The following is a 17,798-nucleotide window of genomic DNA, read 5'->3' as shown; positions in this document are numbered from 1 at the left end:
TCAATGTCACCATTTTTCTGAAGATCGTGTGTGTAGAATAATTTTGGTGAAATGTGCTTCGTTCTATCTCCTTTTATAAATCCTCCCTTCAATTGGGCTATGCATGCAGCATTGTCTTCGTATAAAATTGTGGGTCTTTTCTCACATTCCAAACCACATTTTTCTCGAATAAAATGAATTATTGATCTCAACCATACGCATTCCCTACTTGCTTCATGAATAGCTATTATCTCAGCGTGATTTGAAGAAGTAGCAACAATAGATTGCTTTGTGGAGCGCCATGATATGATAGTACCTCCATATGTAAATACGTAGCCGGTTTGAGATCGAACTTTATGGGGATCAGATAAATAACCTGCATCTGCATAACCAACAAGGTCTGCACTATCTTTGTTAGCATAAAACAAACCCATATCAAGAGTTCCCTTTAAATATCGCAATATATGCTTAATCCCGTTCCAATGTCTCCGTGTAGGAGAAGAACTATATCTTGCTAGTAAATTAACAGAGAATGCTATGTCAGGCCTTGTAGCATTAGCAAGATACATTAGTGCACCAATTGCACTGAGATAGGGTACTTCGGGACCAAGGAGTTCCTCGTCCTCTTCTGGAGGTCGGAACAAATCCTTATTCACTTCAAGTGATCGAACAACCATTGGTGTACTCAATGGGTGCGCTTTGTCCATGTAAAAGCGTTTTAAGACCCTTTCTGTATAGGCAGATTGATGGATAAAGATCCCGTCCGCTAAATGTTCAATTTGCAGACCAAGACAAAGTTTTGTCTTTCCAAGATCTTTCATCTCAAATTCTTTCTTAAGATATTCAATTGCCTTTTGGAGCTCTTCTGGAGTTCCAACAAGATTTATATCATCAACATAAACAGCAAGTATAACAAATTCTGATGCCATTTTCTTTATAAAAATACATGGACAAATAACATCATTTATGTAACCTTCTTTCAGCAAATATTCACTAAGGCGATTATACCACATGTGCCCAGATTGCTTTAAACCGTACAAAGATCTTTGTAATCTGATTGAATATATTTCCTGAGATTTTGCTTCAGGCATTTTAAATCCTTCAGGAATTTTTATATAAATTTCATTATCAAGTGAACCGTACAGATAAGCTGTAACTACATCCATTAGATGTATTTCAAGCTTTTCATGTAGTGCTAAACTGATGAGATATCGAAATGTTATGGCATCCATAACAGGTGAATATGTTTCATCAAAATCGACTCCAGGTCGTTGTGAGAATCCTTGTGCAACAAGGCGAGCTTTGTATCTTTCAACTTCATTTTTATCATTCCTTTTTCGCACAAAAACCCATTTATGACCAACTGGTTTTATACCAGCAGGTGTTTGGACTACTGGTCCAAAGACCTCTCTTTTAGCAAGTGACTTCAATTCCGATTGAATTGCCTCTTGCCATTTTGGCCAATCAAATCTTTGTCGACATTCTTCGACAGATCGAGGTTCAAGATCCTCACTATCTTGCATAATATTAAGTGCAACATTATATGCAAAAATATTATCCACCACTATTTCAAATCGATTTAAATTAATCCCATCACCGTTCGAACTTATTAAAAGTTCCTCACTCACATGAGTTTCAGGTTCATTGATTTCTTCAGGAATCTCAGAACTAATCAGATTTTGGGTTTCTTCAGGGGATCCCTTCATAGTATCGTTTTGATCATTTGTCGATTTTCTTTTTCGAGGATTTCGATCCTTAGAACCCAAAGGCCTACCACGCTTCAGGCGTGCTTTAGGTTCACTAGCTCTCATGCTAGTAGATGGTCCCATTGGGACATCAATTCGGATAGGCACATTCTCTGCTGGGATATGTGACTTAGTTATCCTTTTCAAATCAGTAAATGCGTCTGGCATTTGATTTGCTATATTCTGTAAATGGATGATCTTCTGGACCTCCTGATTACATATAGGGGTACGGGGATCAAAGTGAGATAATGATGAAACTTTCCACACAATTTCTCTTTTGATTTCCTTTTTCTCTCCCCCTAATTGTGGGAAATTTGTTTCATCAAACCGACAATCTGCAAATCGAGCAGTAAATAAATCTCCTGTCAATGGTTCAAGATAGCGAATAATAGAGGGTGATTCAAACCCAACATATATTCCTATCCTTCTCTGTGGTCCCATCTTACTACGTTGTGGTGGTGCTACTGGCACATATACAGCACATCCGAAAATTCGTAGATGGGCAATATTTGGTTCATGACCAAAAACTAATTGTGACGGAGAATATTTATTATAATGTGTCGGTCTAAGACGGATAAGTGATGCTGCATGCAAGATAGCATGACCCCAAACAGTAGTGGGCAATTTTGTTTTCATAAGTAGTGGTCTTGCTATCAATTGCAAGCGTTTAATAAATGACTCTGCAAGGCCATTTTGAGTATGAACATAAGCTACAGGATGTTCAACTTTTATCCCAACGGATAAACAATAATCATCAAAAGCTTGAGATGAGAATTCTCCAGCATTATCAAGGCGAATAGCCTTTATAGGATAATCTGGGAATTGTGCCCTTAATCGAATTATTTGGGCTAATAGCTTTGCAAACGCCAGGTTGCGAGATGATAGTAGACACACATGAGACCATCTTGAAGATGCATCTATTAGGACCATAAAATATCTAAACAACCCACTTGGTGGGTGAATAGGTCCACATATATCCCCATGTATACGCTCTAAAAAGGCAGGGGATTCAATATCAACCTTCATTGGTGATGGTCTAGTGATCATTTTTCCTTGATAACAAGCATCACAAGAAAATTCGTCATTTGTAAGAATCTTCAGGTTCTTTAATGGATGCCCACTCGAATTTTCAGTAATTCGTCTCATCATTATTGATCCGGGATGGCCCAAACGGCCATGCCAAAGCACAAAAGTATTTGAATCCGTAAACTTCTGGTTTACGATAGAGTGTGCTTCAATTGTACTAATTTTTGAATAGTATAAGCCAGAAGATAAAGTTGGTAACTTTTCTACAATGCATTTCTGGCCAGAAATATTCTTTGTAATACAAAGATATTCCCTGTTCATTTCATCTATTGTCTCTACATGATACCCATTTCGGCGGATATCTATAAAACTCAACAAGTTTCTTCGGGACTTGGAGGAGAACAATGCATTGTCTATAATAAGTTTTGTTCCCTTAGACAGAAATATTATGGCTCTTCCGGAGCCTTCAATCAAACTTATATTACCAGAAATTGTTGAAACATTTGCTTTTTCCTTATGCAAATAAGAAAAGTATTTCTGATCGTTGAATATGGCATGTGTTGTTCCACTATCAATAACACACATATCTTCATGATTTGTCTTTGATCCAAACATAATTTGAGGGTTATCCATATTCTTCAAAATAACATAAATAAAATATATTATAGTAAATATCATTATCAAAACATAACTTTTATTTATGTACAATAATTACATAACCATACTATTTATTACAAACAACACAAATTAAAATATTTACATTTCTACAGATTCACTACCGATTACATGACTTATTTCTCCTTCTGGGAGTGCAAAGTAATCAGCTACATCCAAATGCATGAAGTCTAAATTATCTTCAGAAATAAAATTTGCTTCAACATTTTTCTCTGTCTTCTTCAGGGAGGCTTGATAAAGCTCAACCAGATGCTTTGGCGTACGACAAGTACGTGACCAGTGCCCTTTTCCTCCACATCTATAGCATGCATTTTCTGCATTTGGCGCTTGCACCGCTTCATGCTTTTGTTCCTTCCTTTTCCACTGCTGGTGGTGAGGAGGCTTCTTTGGTGCATTATTATTACCATGATTGGGGTTTCTTCCCCGACCACGACCATGACCACGACTGGGGCCATGACCTCTTCCACGTTTAACTTGGTGGAAGTTTGTCTCATTCACTTCAGGGAATGGACAAGAACCAATAGGTCGGCTTTCATGATTTTTCATTAATAGCCCATTATGTTGCTCTGCTATAAGAAGATGTGAGATAAGTTCAGAATACTTTTTAAATCCCATCTCTCGATATTGCTGCTGCAGGAGCATATTCGAGGCATGAAAAGTGGTGAAAGTTTTCTCCAACATATCATGATCAGTAATATTATCACCACATAATTTTAATTGGGAAATAATTCTGAACATAGCAGAATTATACTCACTGATAGATTTAAAATCTTGTAGCCTTAGATGAGTCCAATCATAACGTGCCTGTGGAAGAACGACCATCTTCAGGTGGTCATATCTATCTTTCAAATTATTCCACAGTATGACTGGATCTTTAATAGTGAGATATTCCATTTTCAGGCCCTCATCAAGGTGATGGCGTAGGAATATCATTGCTTTGGCACGGTCTTGGTTTGATGCCTGGTTTTTATCCTTGATGGTGTCTGCCAGACCCATCGCATCAAGATGAATTTCAGCATCAAGTACCCAAGACATGTAGCTTTTGCCCGATATATCCAGGGCTACAAATTCAAGTTTAGAAAGATTTGACATTATTTAGGAAAAGAAAGTTCTTACCTCAGATACTTTCAAAATATTTGCTCGAGATGGTAGAGCTTCGTGCTGATAACGTGTTATAAAATAAAGACTATAAAGTAAAGACAAGTATAGAGAGAAACTGATATATTATTCGAATTCAAACTGATGTACATAATGAACTGAAATCTCTTCTATTTATAGAAGAAAGGAAGCTGCTCCGTAAGCTGCTACTACAAGCTGCTGTGTAAGCTGCTGCTATACCAGATATGGATAATCTTCTACTGAGAGCAATATTTATCCATAACGGAGTACTGAATGGATAAGCTTATTATACCCGGTATGGATAATCTTTTACCGGGGGTAATGTTTATCCATAACTGGGTACTGAAAAGATAAGCCTATTATACCCGGTATGGATAAACTTATACTGGGGGTAATGTTTATCCATAACCGGGTACCGAAGTGATAAGCTTCTTCAGGAAGCTTATTTCCAATATAGTACTAAATAGATAAACATATTTACGGTGGAGTCCCATATGGATAAGCTTCTTCAGGAAGCTTATTTACAACGGAGTACTAAATGAACATCCATAATATAATATATTTATAACACTAATCGTATTTTCAGACAACGAAAAGGGAGTAATTTGTAACATTGGCAAACTCCATTGGGAAAAATTGTCAATTTTGTATACTATTTAAAATTATTCAATTTTGTCCTCTCTTAGTTTTTTGGTCTAATATTACCGTCTTGGTCTTGCTAGAAAATAGAGCAATTTCAAATAGTACAGGAGCAAATTTGGATATTTCCCTAAGTTTAAGTACTAAAGTGACCCGTAATGACTCATACATATTTTTGGGAAGTTTTGTATTGATTGGTTATTGTTATTGCACGAAATCCTAAAAAATTGCCTTCAAAATCGACTGTAAAGAAATCCAAGAAAATTTGTGGGTTATACACCCTTTACGATTCTTCATCATTACCCACTATGAGTCTTACAGAATTCGCCATGGTAAGTAATTTCTCACCCCCATGATTTATGAAAATTATGTTCTTTTTATTTAATTGATTGATTATTTGTAAAAATCCTGAGGTTGGGGTAAGTATAAGTGTGAGATTTAATTGAATTGTGGAATTTTTTCTTCTTTGAATTTACAAGTTATTACCCGTACTGAAAATTGGTGTTTGATTTAGGGTTTATTGTTGGTTCAGGGGGAATGATTCATCTGTAAAAATATGTTTATCCTTAGTATTTTGTGGGAAAAGGCAGTAATTGGTAGTTTAATTTTCAGTAAGATTGGAGAAAGTTGTTGTGTTAGAAGAAATTAGTAAAAATTATTTCAAGAGTACCCCTGTTTTGCTGAAGTCTGAAACTAATGCTGACAGAAAGTTGTTGGAACTAGAGGCCCCAGGGCTATTGTCTAGTGATAAGAGGAGGAAGAAGTGATGTGTGGATTGGCGCACGTCACAGGCTCGAATCGTGGCGCAGACAAAAGCGTATTTAAGTGGAGAAGGGTAAAGGCATCCATGAGTTTCGAACTGTGTACTACTGGCCCTCGGGATTTCTCGGTATTCAAATTTTTTTTTGTAGGAACTGTAGATTGTGATGTAAGAATCTAAGTGGAACTCACAGTGTTATTAGAAATCACGAGACTTGAAGTGAAAAAGCGAGAAGTAAAGGCATACTTCGTTGAAATGAAGTGCACAGTTCATGGAAGATTAAAAAGTACCAGACATATCTGAATTAGTACTATAATAAACAAATATGAATCAAAATATCTAATTTCAACATCCAATATATGATAATGCTGATACTAATCCAACTCCTCAAAGTTGAGATTCAAAGAGTCGAGAACAACGTGTTGGAGTCACTTTGCGCGTCATCGTTTGAAGCTGACACATCTCTGAAGCGCATCTTCACCTACGAAGCGGTTACCCCTTCGCTTCACCTTGCTTTATCGCTTTAAGCTACAATGCCATAGCTTTAACGGCACTGTGGCTACAATGCCATAGCTTTAACGGCACTGTGTACTCACCTGCTTTGTAATGTTATTATAATGGTAAATGGATATTATATTAGGATGGTTTAATATATGAAAATGAACGTTCAGATTTGGATGAAAAGTTTATTTATTTAAGAACATAATAAGCCACATACTGCAAATATCACTTGGAGAGCATTCTCGTCCTCATAATTTGATGATTTGATTGGATTATTAACCATCTCTTTTTGTATGAGATGTCTAGTTTCCGATGTACAATTTTTAATAGATTATGGGCACCCAAAAGAAACTGATAGCGGTTAATGAACTCATACAGAGGTGTAATTTCGCTCTCTGCGATATGTTTCTGATTGGCTTTGGTATGCACATGTTTATATTTTTTCTTGTTCGCTACCTAACAATCCTAATATCTATAACCTTGTTTAGTTCAACAATTCAGGTGATAGCTAATTTAATCGTTTAGTCCATTAGGACCAACATTATAAAGTCTTAACGCATGCAATCAATATCTTCTGGTGATTTAGTCGGTGCCTTTGTCTTAATTGTATGATATTTGCATCAATTAAAATTTTACTTGATCGTTAACAATCTTTTATTTAAACAGTCAATCTGATATTTCTTTTCCTTGTGCCTTTTGGCAATCTTTGCACTTCCAATAGTAAGTGTTTTTGGGTGGCTTGATAACATTTACATCACCAAAGTGCAGGTCGAAGAACTGGCCTTTCTTATCAAAGATAATCTTCCTTGCAAGCATCTTATCCTAGCTGTGGAAGAGACCCTAGTCAATTTCCTTCTTGATGATACCAGGTACATTAGCGGGAAGAGTTAATCAAGTACAGAGATTATGAAGATGCCAACTTCTTACTCTTAACACCCAAAGCTTGTAGCGTCAAAAAACAAGTGAATTTTAGTTGATTAAAAAATATGTGTATTCCATGACATCATCCGACAGCTAGAAAATTAGCATTTCTTGCATTATTTTGAAGAATATGAAGGGCAAAGATTATGGTTAAAGGAGTTTAAGGGACAAGTGGGTAGTTCCTTTTTGAGTTTTTGTCTTTATCTTTCCTTTCATCTCATACAATGGCACCTCTATTTCCCATGATTCATCTCCCTTACACTTGTCACATTATGTTATCCTGCTGTCCACAAGCCTAGGCAATGTTATAAGTTGTCATTTTCAATCTAAGCTTTGGCCTGTGTGGGTTCAAATTCTGATAGTTAACCTATACTACTGTATGTTCATTGAATATCAACACACAGTATCTGCACCTTGTGCCTCATTATCCCAATTGTTCTTGCCATCTATAGAATCCCTGTATGTTTTAAATGTACGCTTTTAGAAAGACTTTCTATCTATCAATTGACTCAAAAGTTTAAATGGAGCTACATGGTCAGTGAGGATTCATATAGCCGAGATCAACTTGCTTGGGATTAAGGAATACTTGTAGGTGTTGTATTTATAAATTGATTCAACACGAGAAGGAAGGGGGGAAACAATGATTTTCTGCAGATATGACTTGAAATCACTCTTTTTCTCATTGTGCAAATTTAGGTAAATATGTCTAAGTTCTTTTTTGTGATGGTGCAACTCATATTAAATCTAGTATTTTTATGCAGTTCTAGTGGGGTCTTGGAGCTAGAACCAATGAATCCATATAACCGTCTTCTCTTACATCGGCTTGCTGATATTTTTGGGTAACTGTATTTGGAATGTTGGTTGCTTTATATCAGAGTACTTTCTAAGTTAGACTGTATTTTCTGTTTGATAAGTGTATAATTGCCTTATTCTGGTAGATTTTCTCATCAGTCAGTTGGTGAAGGGGAAGAACGGCACTTGGTTTTGGAGCGTTGCTCAGAGACATCAGTGTACGTAAAAATAAAGTTGCACTACCGAAACTCCTCGTGTGAATGTTCATATTGCAGCTCTATCACCTATTCTAAACTTCTTAATTGAAATTCATGAGCACATATTCAACTAGAGCATCTTTGATCTCATGTTTATGCAGATGTTGATGTAAGTGACCTTTTAGGGTCAACAGCTTTGCAGCTTTAGCACCTACCAGTAATTCTTATCACCGGCTCTGAATATATTTGTCATCTTCGGTTAATAGTTTGCAAAAGAATTCAACCTGGACCAATGAGAACGAGCATCATTCTAATAATTTGAGATCTTTCTGGAGTTGCACCAATAGCCTCACTCGTTGTAGTCGAGTTTTCTCCAACTGAAGAAGAATGATGTAACTCAAAATATTATCATTATTTTACTGTGATATTAATTTGTCCTTAATTAGAGATCATAGCTTATCTATTAGTTAGAGGTAATATTAGTGAAACATAACAGTCATAGAGGTAATCTTGTTGAAAGGCTCCGTATTATATAGATAGGGCCAATGTGTAGTTTGTTTGAGGTAAGTGAAGAAGATATTAATCTCTTGTTCTTCCCTTCCTTTCTTTCTTCTCTTAGTATCTCTTTTATTCTTCTCTTTTCTCATATCTTTCCTGGACTTTCTCCCTTCTCTTTTTATGGTACATCATTATACCGCTACACTTTCAGCGACGCTACTTATACCCTGCGTAAAATATCTTGATCCTCAACGGTTGACCGGCCATCTTTTTTGCAAGATTCAAGGAAGGGCCGCAATAAGGATTTTTGATCTCTCAATTATCATTCTCAATAATTTCTACGTTGGTGGCGGTGCTATGGTTTCACGAGACACTTCCTAGAAGTTGGGAATTTGACCCACCTTAGGTGTCGCTGCAGGTACCCTGGAACCTAACCTCCTCCATTCTAGGCTCTATTTAGATTGTGGATATGTTGAATGATGGGATCACAGCTTTATCAGCTAATGGTTCACGTAAGCGCCTCTGTCAATGGGAGGACCCTTAGAAGTTGGAAGTGGGAGCGCCTCTTGTATACGGGAGTTCTCTCCCTTTTGATTAATACAATTTACCTTATCAAAAAAAAAAGTTGGAAAAGTACAAATGCATCCCCCAAAATTCACACCCTCCCATGCAGTTCTTTCCTCATTTGGACTACCCATTCTGAGATTATCTCCGCCTCTCCGGAGGACCCACACCCTCTGGACACATGCGCAAACACTCTTATTGCCTCTCGGCTTTGGCTGTAGAAACATAGTATAAATCATCTCAAGGGAAGCAACGGCCATGCCACTGCATCCTTATAAGATCTCATCTTGTTGGGCAAGTAGGAAAGTTTAAATACAACTCTCTTGCACTTAGCCCTTCCCCATTCTGAAGTGACACCCAAGTGCTAGGGAAGCAACCGCCACGCACTGCATCCTTATAAGATCTCATCTTGTTGGGCAAGTAGGAAGAATTGAATACAACTCTCTTGCACTTAGCCCTTCCCCATTCTGAAGTGACACCCAAGTGCCTGAAATTCTGAGCTTTAAGTGATAAAGTTTGTCATTATTAGTTCATGGTCTTCTAACATTTTTTGTGAACTCAATTTGCAGACCTTCCATTCTCATTAGTGATCTCCTGTGGCAGTATGACGAACTACAATCTCCAAGGACTGTAGATGTAATATATAGAAGAAAAGAAGGTTCTGAAGGTATTGTTTCTTTTCTAGTATATGAGGTGCTCTAAGCTTTATGTATTTCAGAACTGGTCCATAGATCAAAGCTTGAAATCAGTGTCTGAAAAACATGGAAAATATTCATGCACTTTCAAATGAAACCTAATTAGTCTAATGTCCAAAACAAGCTATCAAGTCAAAATACCTATCTAAGATTTTTTAAGATACTTATCTGTTTTTTTTAATAAAGAACAGATGCTTATCTAAGGGTTTAAGTCCAAGGTTTGATTTCAACTTCATTTGGGATTGACGGAGAGCAATTGCTTCCAGAAACAACATATTTTCTTTTTCGGTGGGTCAGGACCAACATCCGTTCTTTCTCTTTCTTTCTGGCAGTGTTGTTCAAAGGCTCATTTAAGGCTCACTTAAGCCCTGATGCTCAGAAAAGCTCGGGAGGGTGCTTGGCCTCGCTTCAGTGTAGGCAAGGCTATAAGGCGCACACACCGATTGCCCATGAATTCTATCTTGAATCCAGCGGTACTAAACAACAAATATAATCAACGAATAAGTGTATTTGTTGTTAAGGAAAACATAATGAATGAATTTATTACTTTTTCCTTAAATTGCATATATACTTTTCCTTCGTTGCGCCTTTTTTACTAAAACCCACACTTAAATTGCGCTTAAAGCCCCAATAGACCTGGAGCACTTTTTAGAGCTTTTGGCCTTTGACACCACAGCTTTGTGGTGACATATACCTTGATGCAAGAATCCGGAGTATGAGGTAGGAAAAAATGAATTTCAGCAATAATGCAGAGACTATCTGCAATATTAGCAAGTTTAAAGGCCAGAAGTAAAAGGGTATAAAGTGTATGAATTGCTAGCAACATGACTTTATCCTGTTGAGTGTTGAGCAGATGGGCTGACTCTAGCAAATATTTCAAGTTGTTCAACTTCATCAAATAACATATTTATAGTGGATAGAAACACATAAGGTATTTATGGAGGGGTCTGATTCGTTTTGTTTATACATACTTACATAGCCACTGGTTCACTTCAGCTGCATTGCAGGTCTGCAATGCCACAGTCCAAAAAATATGCTGCATCAACTTATCGTTTATGGTTGGAGAATTGCATGAACACTTAAAAATGATACACTCAATCCAAATCAGCTGAGACACCAGTCTTTACATGTTCTTGCAATTCTCCAACCAAACAAGCTATGTTGAGGCAAATACCCAAACCTTTAAAACCTTACCTTCCTTCCTCTTCCTGAAGCTGAAGCCTCTAAAACCTGGCTGTAGCAGAACATATGGTTACTTTTGTACAGTAAAAATCATTTTGCTCATCTTGAGCTTGACCTCACTAGAAAAGTGAACAAAAAAGCTCAAGTACAAATGGCGGGGCATATTATACAACAAGAAATTGCACTTGTTGAATGGATCGTAGAAGTTGGGGTTGATTTGAATGGCACATTTCGCCTTGAGCTTTGGGAAATATTGAAAAATGCATTTTCATTTCTCTGGTTCAAATCATTTTGCTCTACATCTGATTAAGAGCCTATTTGGATGGTCAAACCAGCTTTTAAGCCCTTTTTAACTTTTGAAAGTGTTTGGCATCTAGAAAAGTGGCTTAAAAAAAACTAAAATCTGCTTAAAAGCCAAAACCAACAAGTTGGGTAAATCCAATTTTTTCTTAATTGGCTTAAAAGCCATATTGCTTTGACCAAAGATATTACATTCTTATCCCTTATAATTTTTTTTAATCTCGAAATTACCCCTCAGTACAAAACTTGAAATTGCTGTTGTCTTCTTCCTCCCGAAATTGCAGCATCTACTTTCTTCATTTTACTCTTTTTCTTTCCCATATTTCTCCAGATGGAAACGTTTGTTTGCTTTCCATTTTTTGTTTTTTACTAATTTTCTTTAAAATATTAATTATTATTTTCGTTTGCTTTCTTCATACTGAAATTGGGTTAATTTTCGTTTACTTTCTTCATACTACTTTTAGTTTTTCAAATTGAAAGTGAATTAAAATATTAATTATTATGTATTTATATTATTTAAAATAAAATATTATAGTAATAAGCTTCTTAATAGGTTTAACAACTTTAAGGATATTTCGGTAATATTAACAGAAAAAATGCTTACTAACACTTGTTTACCAAACACTTTAATAGCTTTTTTTCAGCTCTAGCACTTTTATCCAAAGACGTAACTGCTTATTTATAAAACCAGCTCCAGCACTTAAAAAGTACTTTTAAGCACTTTACTTAAAAGCTACTTTTTTTAAGCCAATCCAAACGGGCTCTTATACCTCACCGCTGTCTGGATTTATTCTTTCCTGTATTTTGAGAGTAAAAAATGGAGGTGTAAATATTACTACATTAAAGTATAAGCACCAAAAACTAGACAACAAAGTAGTACATAGATAGTCGCTCAAAAACAGAATATAATCCTGGTGAGAGAATACTTCAATGAAGAATTTTCTCCTAGAATCAAATTTATTTGCGCAAGTGGATGGAGCTCTTGTTAGTTTAATTTTCTTGCAGTATTTATCTTATGCTCAAGCTGATTAAAAGTAGTCTTTAGTTTTTGGCCTTTCTTGTTTTCAGAGTCAAAGGTAGAAGAGACACCAACACCAATCTTTAACATTTCCCTTGAGGAGAGGGAAGAAGCATATCTGGCTGCCCGAAAACAGATTTTTTCTGGTGATCAAGGTGAGACAAGACAATGTATGAAAGATAGGCCTCGAAAAGATCCTATGGTTGCCCGTCGTATGATTGCACATGCACTTGGCCAAAGAATCAGGCCATCTAACCTTGAGATCCTCCATGCAAATACTGAGGAATGTGAAGAAAAAACCAAGGATGTAAATATCCAGCATAAGGACGAAGGTCGGATAAATTTGGGCAAGCAGACTCATATGGAGGTCAAAACTCCCCCTGCAAAATATCCGGATTCCGGTGGTAAGCTTAAAAGCAGCGTATCGAATGGTAGTAAAACACCACATATTAAGAAGATAACACCTAAAAACACCGATGGGACAGGTTCCTCGACGCAAGTGAAAAAGGAGGGGAAGGTTAACAAAGAGAGTATTCGTGAAGAACATATTGGTGCTGCTAAGAGAATATTTGCCAATGCTCTAGGATTTGCAAGAGAAGGGAATCTTTCAAAATGAGGTGCACCAACTTGCAGCAGTCTAAAATTGGAATTATAATGTATTCTTCTTGAAATGCTTGAAGAGTAGCCCAGCCACACAAACCATTGAAGTAATCAATGATCTTGGAGCACTTTGTTATGCTCTTGTGAAATCTGAGCCATGAGGAAAGTGACTGGTATAATTTTGTCCCAGCTTTTGATAGGTTCATTGAATTTGTTCATCAAGTAACTATTGGGGTATGGAAGTGAAAGCTACTGAATCCAAGTCATGGCCACATTAAGGTCGTAAAGCTGGTGAGGTTTGCCTCGGCTGTCTGCTTTCCTGTCAGCATCATCCGGCAGATTTTCTCTTCAGGGAAACTCTTTGGTGACCACATCCTTCATTTTCTTTGGCTTCTCCTCTTTATGATGTAAAACTTTAATACAGTTCCTTAGATCACAGACCATCTAATGAGCTTGTCTGGTTTGGTAATACCTCAAGTTTTCACTTTGGCTTTTTGGCCATGGAATTGCATGTTTATCAACGTTGTGCAGATTGCAGTGGTACACCTGAAATCTGGATTTGTTAATGAATGAGTTTTAACTGTTTAAGAGTTGCCTGGTTGGATTGGGATGTTACTCTTGTAGATTCCAATAACCACCTTTTGTTTCTCTTCTCTTTAAATATATATATGGATTAGGAAGTGTAGTTGCTATGCCAAAACACTTCATTAAAGGTACATTCATTCTACCCATCTGCCTCAGCCACAGAGGGCAAAGTTTCTCGGTACTTGTGCTAGTGGAAGATAGCAATACTCGATAGAACTATTAACAAAAAAGGAAAGAAAAAAAAAAAAGAGTAACATACAACTACTGGTATGAGAAGAACAATCATCCCAAAACAAGATAATGTTGTGGACGCCACATATTTGCCAATAATTAGCCTTCTCTAACTCTACTCTCTGAGTGTCGTTTAGATTAAAACTACTAATTTTGGATACGACAGTGTTTTCATTTGACTTTATATGACACGTTTCTTTTTCTTCTATCAAAAAATAATAATGGTATATGATAGTTTGGAACGGTTCTCTCTCTTTTAATACTTTTGCACAGGTCAGTATTTAAAATTGATTTTATATGACACGTTTCTTTTTCTTCCATCCGAAAATAATTATAGTATGATGACGATAATAATATGAAGTGTCAGTTTAGAACGGTTCTCTCTCTGACGTTGCAATTGAAGCGGAGTATATATCTGCTTCCTCGATATATATATTTATCACCTGAATAAATGTTTTGCTAGATCATGGTGATTTTTGTTATTTGAAAGAATACAGATATAATACAAAATCATTACCCTCTTGAAAGCAAGATAGAATGATAGCAACGTACCATAGCAGCAATTAAAATGGTAGACAAGATTCAATCAAAATGGAAAACAATACAATTTCAACACACACACACACACACAGAGATGATCAATATAAATTAAAGAAAGTTAGTATTGACTTGCAGAGTATCTAAACATACTAATTAATTTTTGTAGCTATTGCAATGGCCAATATAGTGTTTTCCTGATAAAACTTGTCCATATTTAAACTAATATATAATCATCAAATTTCACATATTTCGGCTGATTTAAAAGTCTATTAATTTGATTAAATTTACCATCTGAAAAATTGACATAGGATATTCCAGCATAATATGCTGGAGTTCGAATTCTTTACATATGATCTTCCAGTATAATATGCTGGAGTTCCAATATAACATGCGAGAAGTTTATATGCATGAGCTCTATAATTCAACATATTATGCAGGAACTTTCCGTGTGGTGGAGTCTAACATAATATGCTGGAAGTCTATACGCAGGAGCTCCATAATCCCGCATATTATGCTGGAACTTTTCGTGTTTCAGCAAAATAGAGACTATTTTTCAATGACTTTACAAACGCTAGCTATATTTCAATTACCAGTCCGAAAACTGGTTAGCTCATGCTATTTTTCCGATATCCCCGGCCTAAATTTCGCTGATGGTCAATCAAGTTAAGCTTTGTAATATAAACGCCATTATTATTTTTCTAAAGCCTATTTAACAGAAATATAAAGTGACCGAAAAATGTCATTTTTGGCCTGAAAAAGTGACATGGCTATCTTAATTTGTTACACTGGATCTCTAATTGATTTAATTCATATCCAAGTCTTGGTCTTCACATTCAAACTTAGCACGCTGTATTATATTATTTTGCCATTTGCCACTTCTTTTTTACTTTTTCATAGTTTACGTTTAATGTTTTCGTTTGTTCCTTTCTAAATATATCTTACAATAAGTTATCCACTACATAAAAGATGATGTCACCATCTCCTACGATTTGCAATTTGGTATAACGAGATAAAATATCTAAGAATATGTTGTTTGGTTTATCACAGATATCTTAAATTAAATATCTTAAAATTCTTATTACATACACTTTTGCAGATATATCTGCCTATGTGAGCTTAGCAGGCATGGTTGCTCATATGTCCGGATTTTAAAAAAATAAAATAAAAAAAGAGTCGTGAATTAACTGTCAATTTTAAAATAGCCTAATTATATTAATTCTCGAAATTAAATTTGCTAATCTTTATTTAGACATGCATTACATCAAATATGGGTGTTAAAATGGGTTGATTATATGATCTTTTTTATTAAGCAAAATTAAGAGTCACATTACTTTTTTGGCCAAAAATGGCATTTTCTGACCATTTTTATATTTATGTTGACTAGGTTTTAGAAAGATAATTTTTATATTATAAAAAAAATATTTTTTGAGCTACAAAGCTTAACTTGAATAACCATTAGTGAAATTTAGCCTTATGAATGGCTTGGTCATCCACTTAGAATGAAATTACTAATTTTTTAAAGAACACGAGGAGAGAAACTATATGACTAATTGCACAATATTACGAGTTCAAATTTAATGGCCACCATTATTAATTTCGAGTTGCGCTAAGGGAAAAAGAGGCTTTTAAATAGTGATACGTTAATTTCCTGCTTAAAAATAAGATAAAAAAAAAATATTAAATTAGCCTCAAAATCAAATATGTAATTCTTTTGATAGGAAAATCTAATTTATCCATCAACCGGAGCTACCTTTGGTGAAGGGGTTTGTTTGAATATCCTTTCTCAAATTTTTGACTCCGCTACTGCAACAACAACTTATAATTAATAGTTAAATTGTGTCCATAGTTATTATGTTTTATAACAAATAAGAATGTATATAAATAGTTTGTACACAACGAATGCATTCTAATGTGCTTAAATTTACATTGTTTTATTAACAACTCTCACCTATATATTCTTTAGTCTTACCAATCTTGCAACTGTATAAGGAAGAACGCCCTCATCATAGACCAAAACACTATCCATTGTTAAAAAATTTAAGGCTCCTTTGGTTTACCAGAATATTTCAAAAACGTTTTAAAAAATCATAGCTAAATTCGTCTTTGTAAAAACATAATTTGCTTGATTTCTAAAAATCAAATTAACTAACATGTTTCTGTAAGTCAAAAACAAGCTAATCCAAGTTTCATTAAAAAAATTAAATCCTTCTGTCCCAATTCATGTGACTATTTCTATTTGGATAGTCAAATAACTTTTTTCTTTAATTGAGATCTTTTAAAATATTTAATTATAAAATATTATCATTTATATGCTTTTTATGTAATGTCATGATCTAAAATCTCACCTTAAGGATTGTAATGACACCTAGTTTCTATAACAAGGTAAGTCGATCAATTACAGCAGTTAACCAATTAACATGATATTTTAAAAGGCAGAGTTTAATATAAATACTGAAATAAAGGTGATACAAGTCTACGCGGCAATAATCATAATAATCTTCCCAAGACTAGGTAGAACAGAGTCACGAACTCTAGATGAATACATAAAAATATCTCAAAACAAAATATAATACTGTTCGAATAGCAAATTAACAGTACAATCAAAAGGAAAAGAACTCCAAGGGACTGCAGCGATCGAGCAGCTCTACCTTGATCCTCGCGATCAGGAAGCTAACACTACCTAGGTCCACAGCCTCCAACACTTCGATCTGCACAAAAATGTGCAGAAGCGTAGCATGAGTACACCACAATCGGTACCCAGTAAGTATCAAGACTAATCTCGGTGGAGTAGTGACGAGGTACAGTCAAGACACCTACTAGACATAACAACATGTGCAATATACCAGTATAAGGCTAATGATGGAAGCAAGAAATAATAAATGTGGCATCAAGGAATAAACATGTAGTAAAACAGTAAAATAATCCGAACACGATTAAGGTACATGAAACCAATTACGGAAAAATAAATGACAACCAAATAATCAAGCCGTTCTAATACAAGGTTCACAACAAAATTTACTCCGAGGTACCACTCCCCCTAATCACAAGCCACAACTCCCAAATCACAACTCATATACACATAGCACCCCATGCCCACATCATCAATCACAACCAAACAGATAACTCACGTGCCAATATCTCAATCCATCTGGCATGGTCACAGGCTTTCTATCACAATCTTCCCGGCGTGGTCACATGCTCAATATTACAAACCGTCCGACGTAGTCATAT

General features: G+C 35.6%; 1 protein-coding gene across 7 annotated transcripts; it reads left to right on the top strand.

Moving 5' to 3' along the window:
* Nucleotides 1-5,278: 5,278 nt before the first annotated feature.
* Nucleotides 5,279-13,799, top strand: LOC107800659 (uncharacterized). 7 transcript variants are annotated; one of them, XM_016623874.2, is made up of 9 exons: nucleotides 5,279-5,515; nucleotides 5,890-6,072; nucleotides 7,213-7,313; nucleotides 8,127-8,204; nucleotides 8,304-8,375; nucleotides 9,986-10,083; nucleotides 10,444-10,584; nucleotides 12,662-13,015; nucleotides 13,097-13,799. In XM_016623874.2, the coding sequence occupies exons 2-9, from the start codon at nucleotides 5,950-5,952 to the stop codon at nucleotides 13,225-13,227; spliced, it is 1,098 nt and encodes a 365-aa protein (XP_016479360.1). In that variant the 5' UTR covers nucleotides 5,279-5,515; nucleotides 5,890-5,949; the 3' UTR covers nucleotides 13,228-13,799. The 7 variants fall into 7 exon arrangements, with proteins under 7 accessions (XP_016479360.1, XP_016479359.1, XP_075081639.1 ...); XM_016623873.2 differs by having other exon boundaries at nucleotides 5,288-5,515; nucleotides 12,662-13,799; XM_075225538.1 differs by lacking the exon at nucleotides 10,444-10,584 and having other exon boundaries at nucleotides 5,289-5,515.
* The last annotated feature ends 3,999 nt before the right edge of the window (nucleotides 13,800-17,798 follow it).

The sequence above is a fragment of the Nicotiana tabacum genome, chromosome 11, assembly GCF_000715075.1.
Source record: "Nicotiana tabacum cultivar K326 chromosome 11, ASM71507v2, whole genome shotgun sequence".
Classification (NCBI taxonomy): domain Eukaryota; kingdom Viridiplantae; phylum Streptophyta; class Magnoliopsida; order Solanales; family Solanaceae; genus Nicotiana; species Nicotiana tabacum.
This window is presented reverse-complemented; position numbering and strand designations above follow the sequence as displayed.

Coding starts and splice junctions, on each gene's coding strand:
- LOC107800659 (XM_016623873.2), top strand. CDS start 5,950: ATGTGTGGATTGGCGCACGTCACAGGCTCGAATCGTGGCGCAGACAAA. Junction 6,073..7,212: donor CTGGCCCTCGGGATTTCTCG/GTATTCAAATTT, acceptor ACCAAAGTGCAG/GTCGAAGAACTGGCCTTTCT. Junction 10,585..12,661: donor ATTCTATCTTGAATCCAGCG/GTACTAAACAAC, acceptor TCTTGTTTTCAG/AGTCAAAGGTAGAAGAGACA.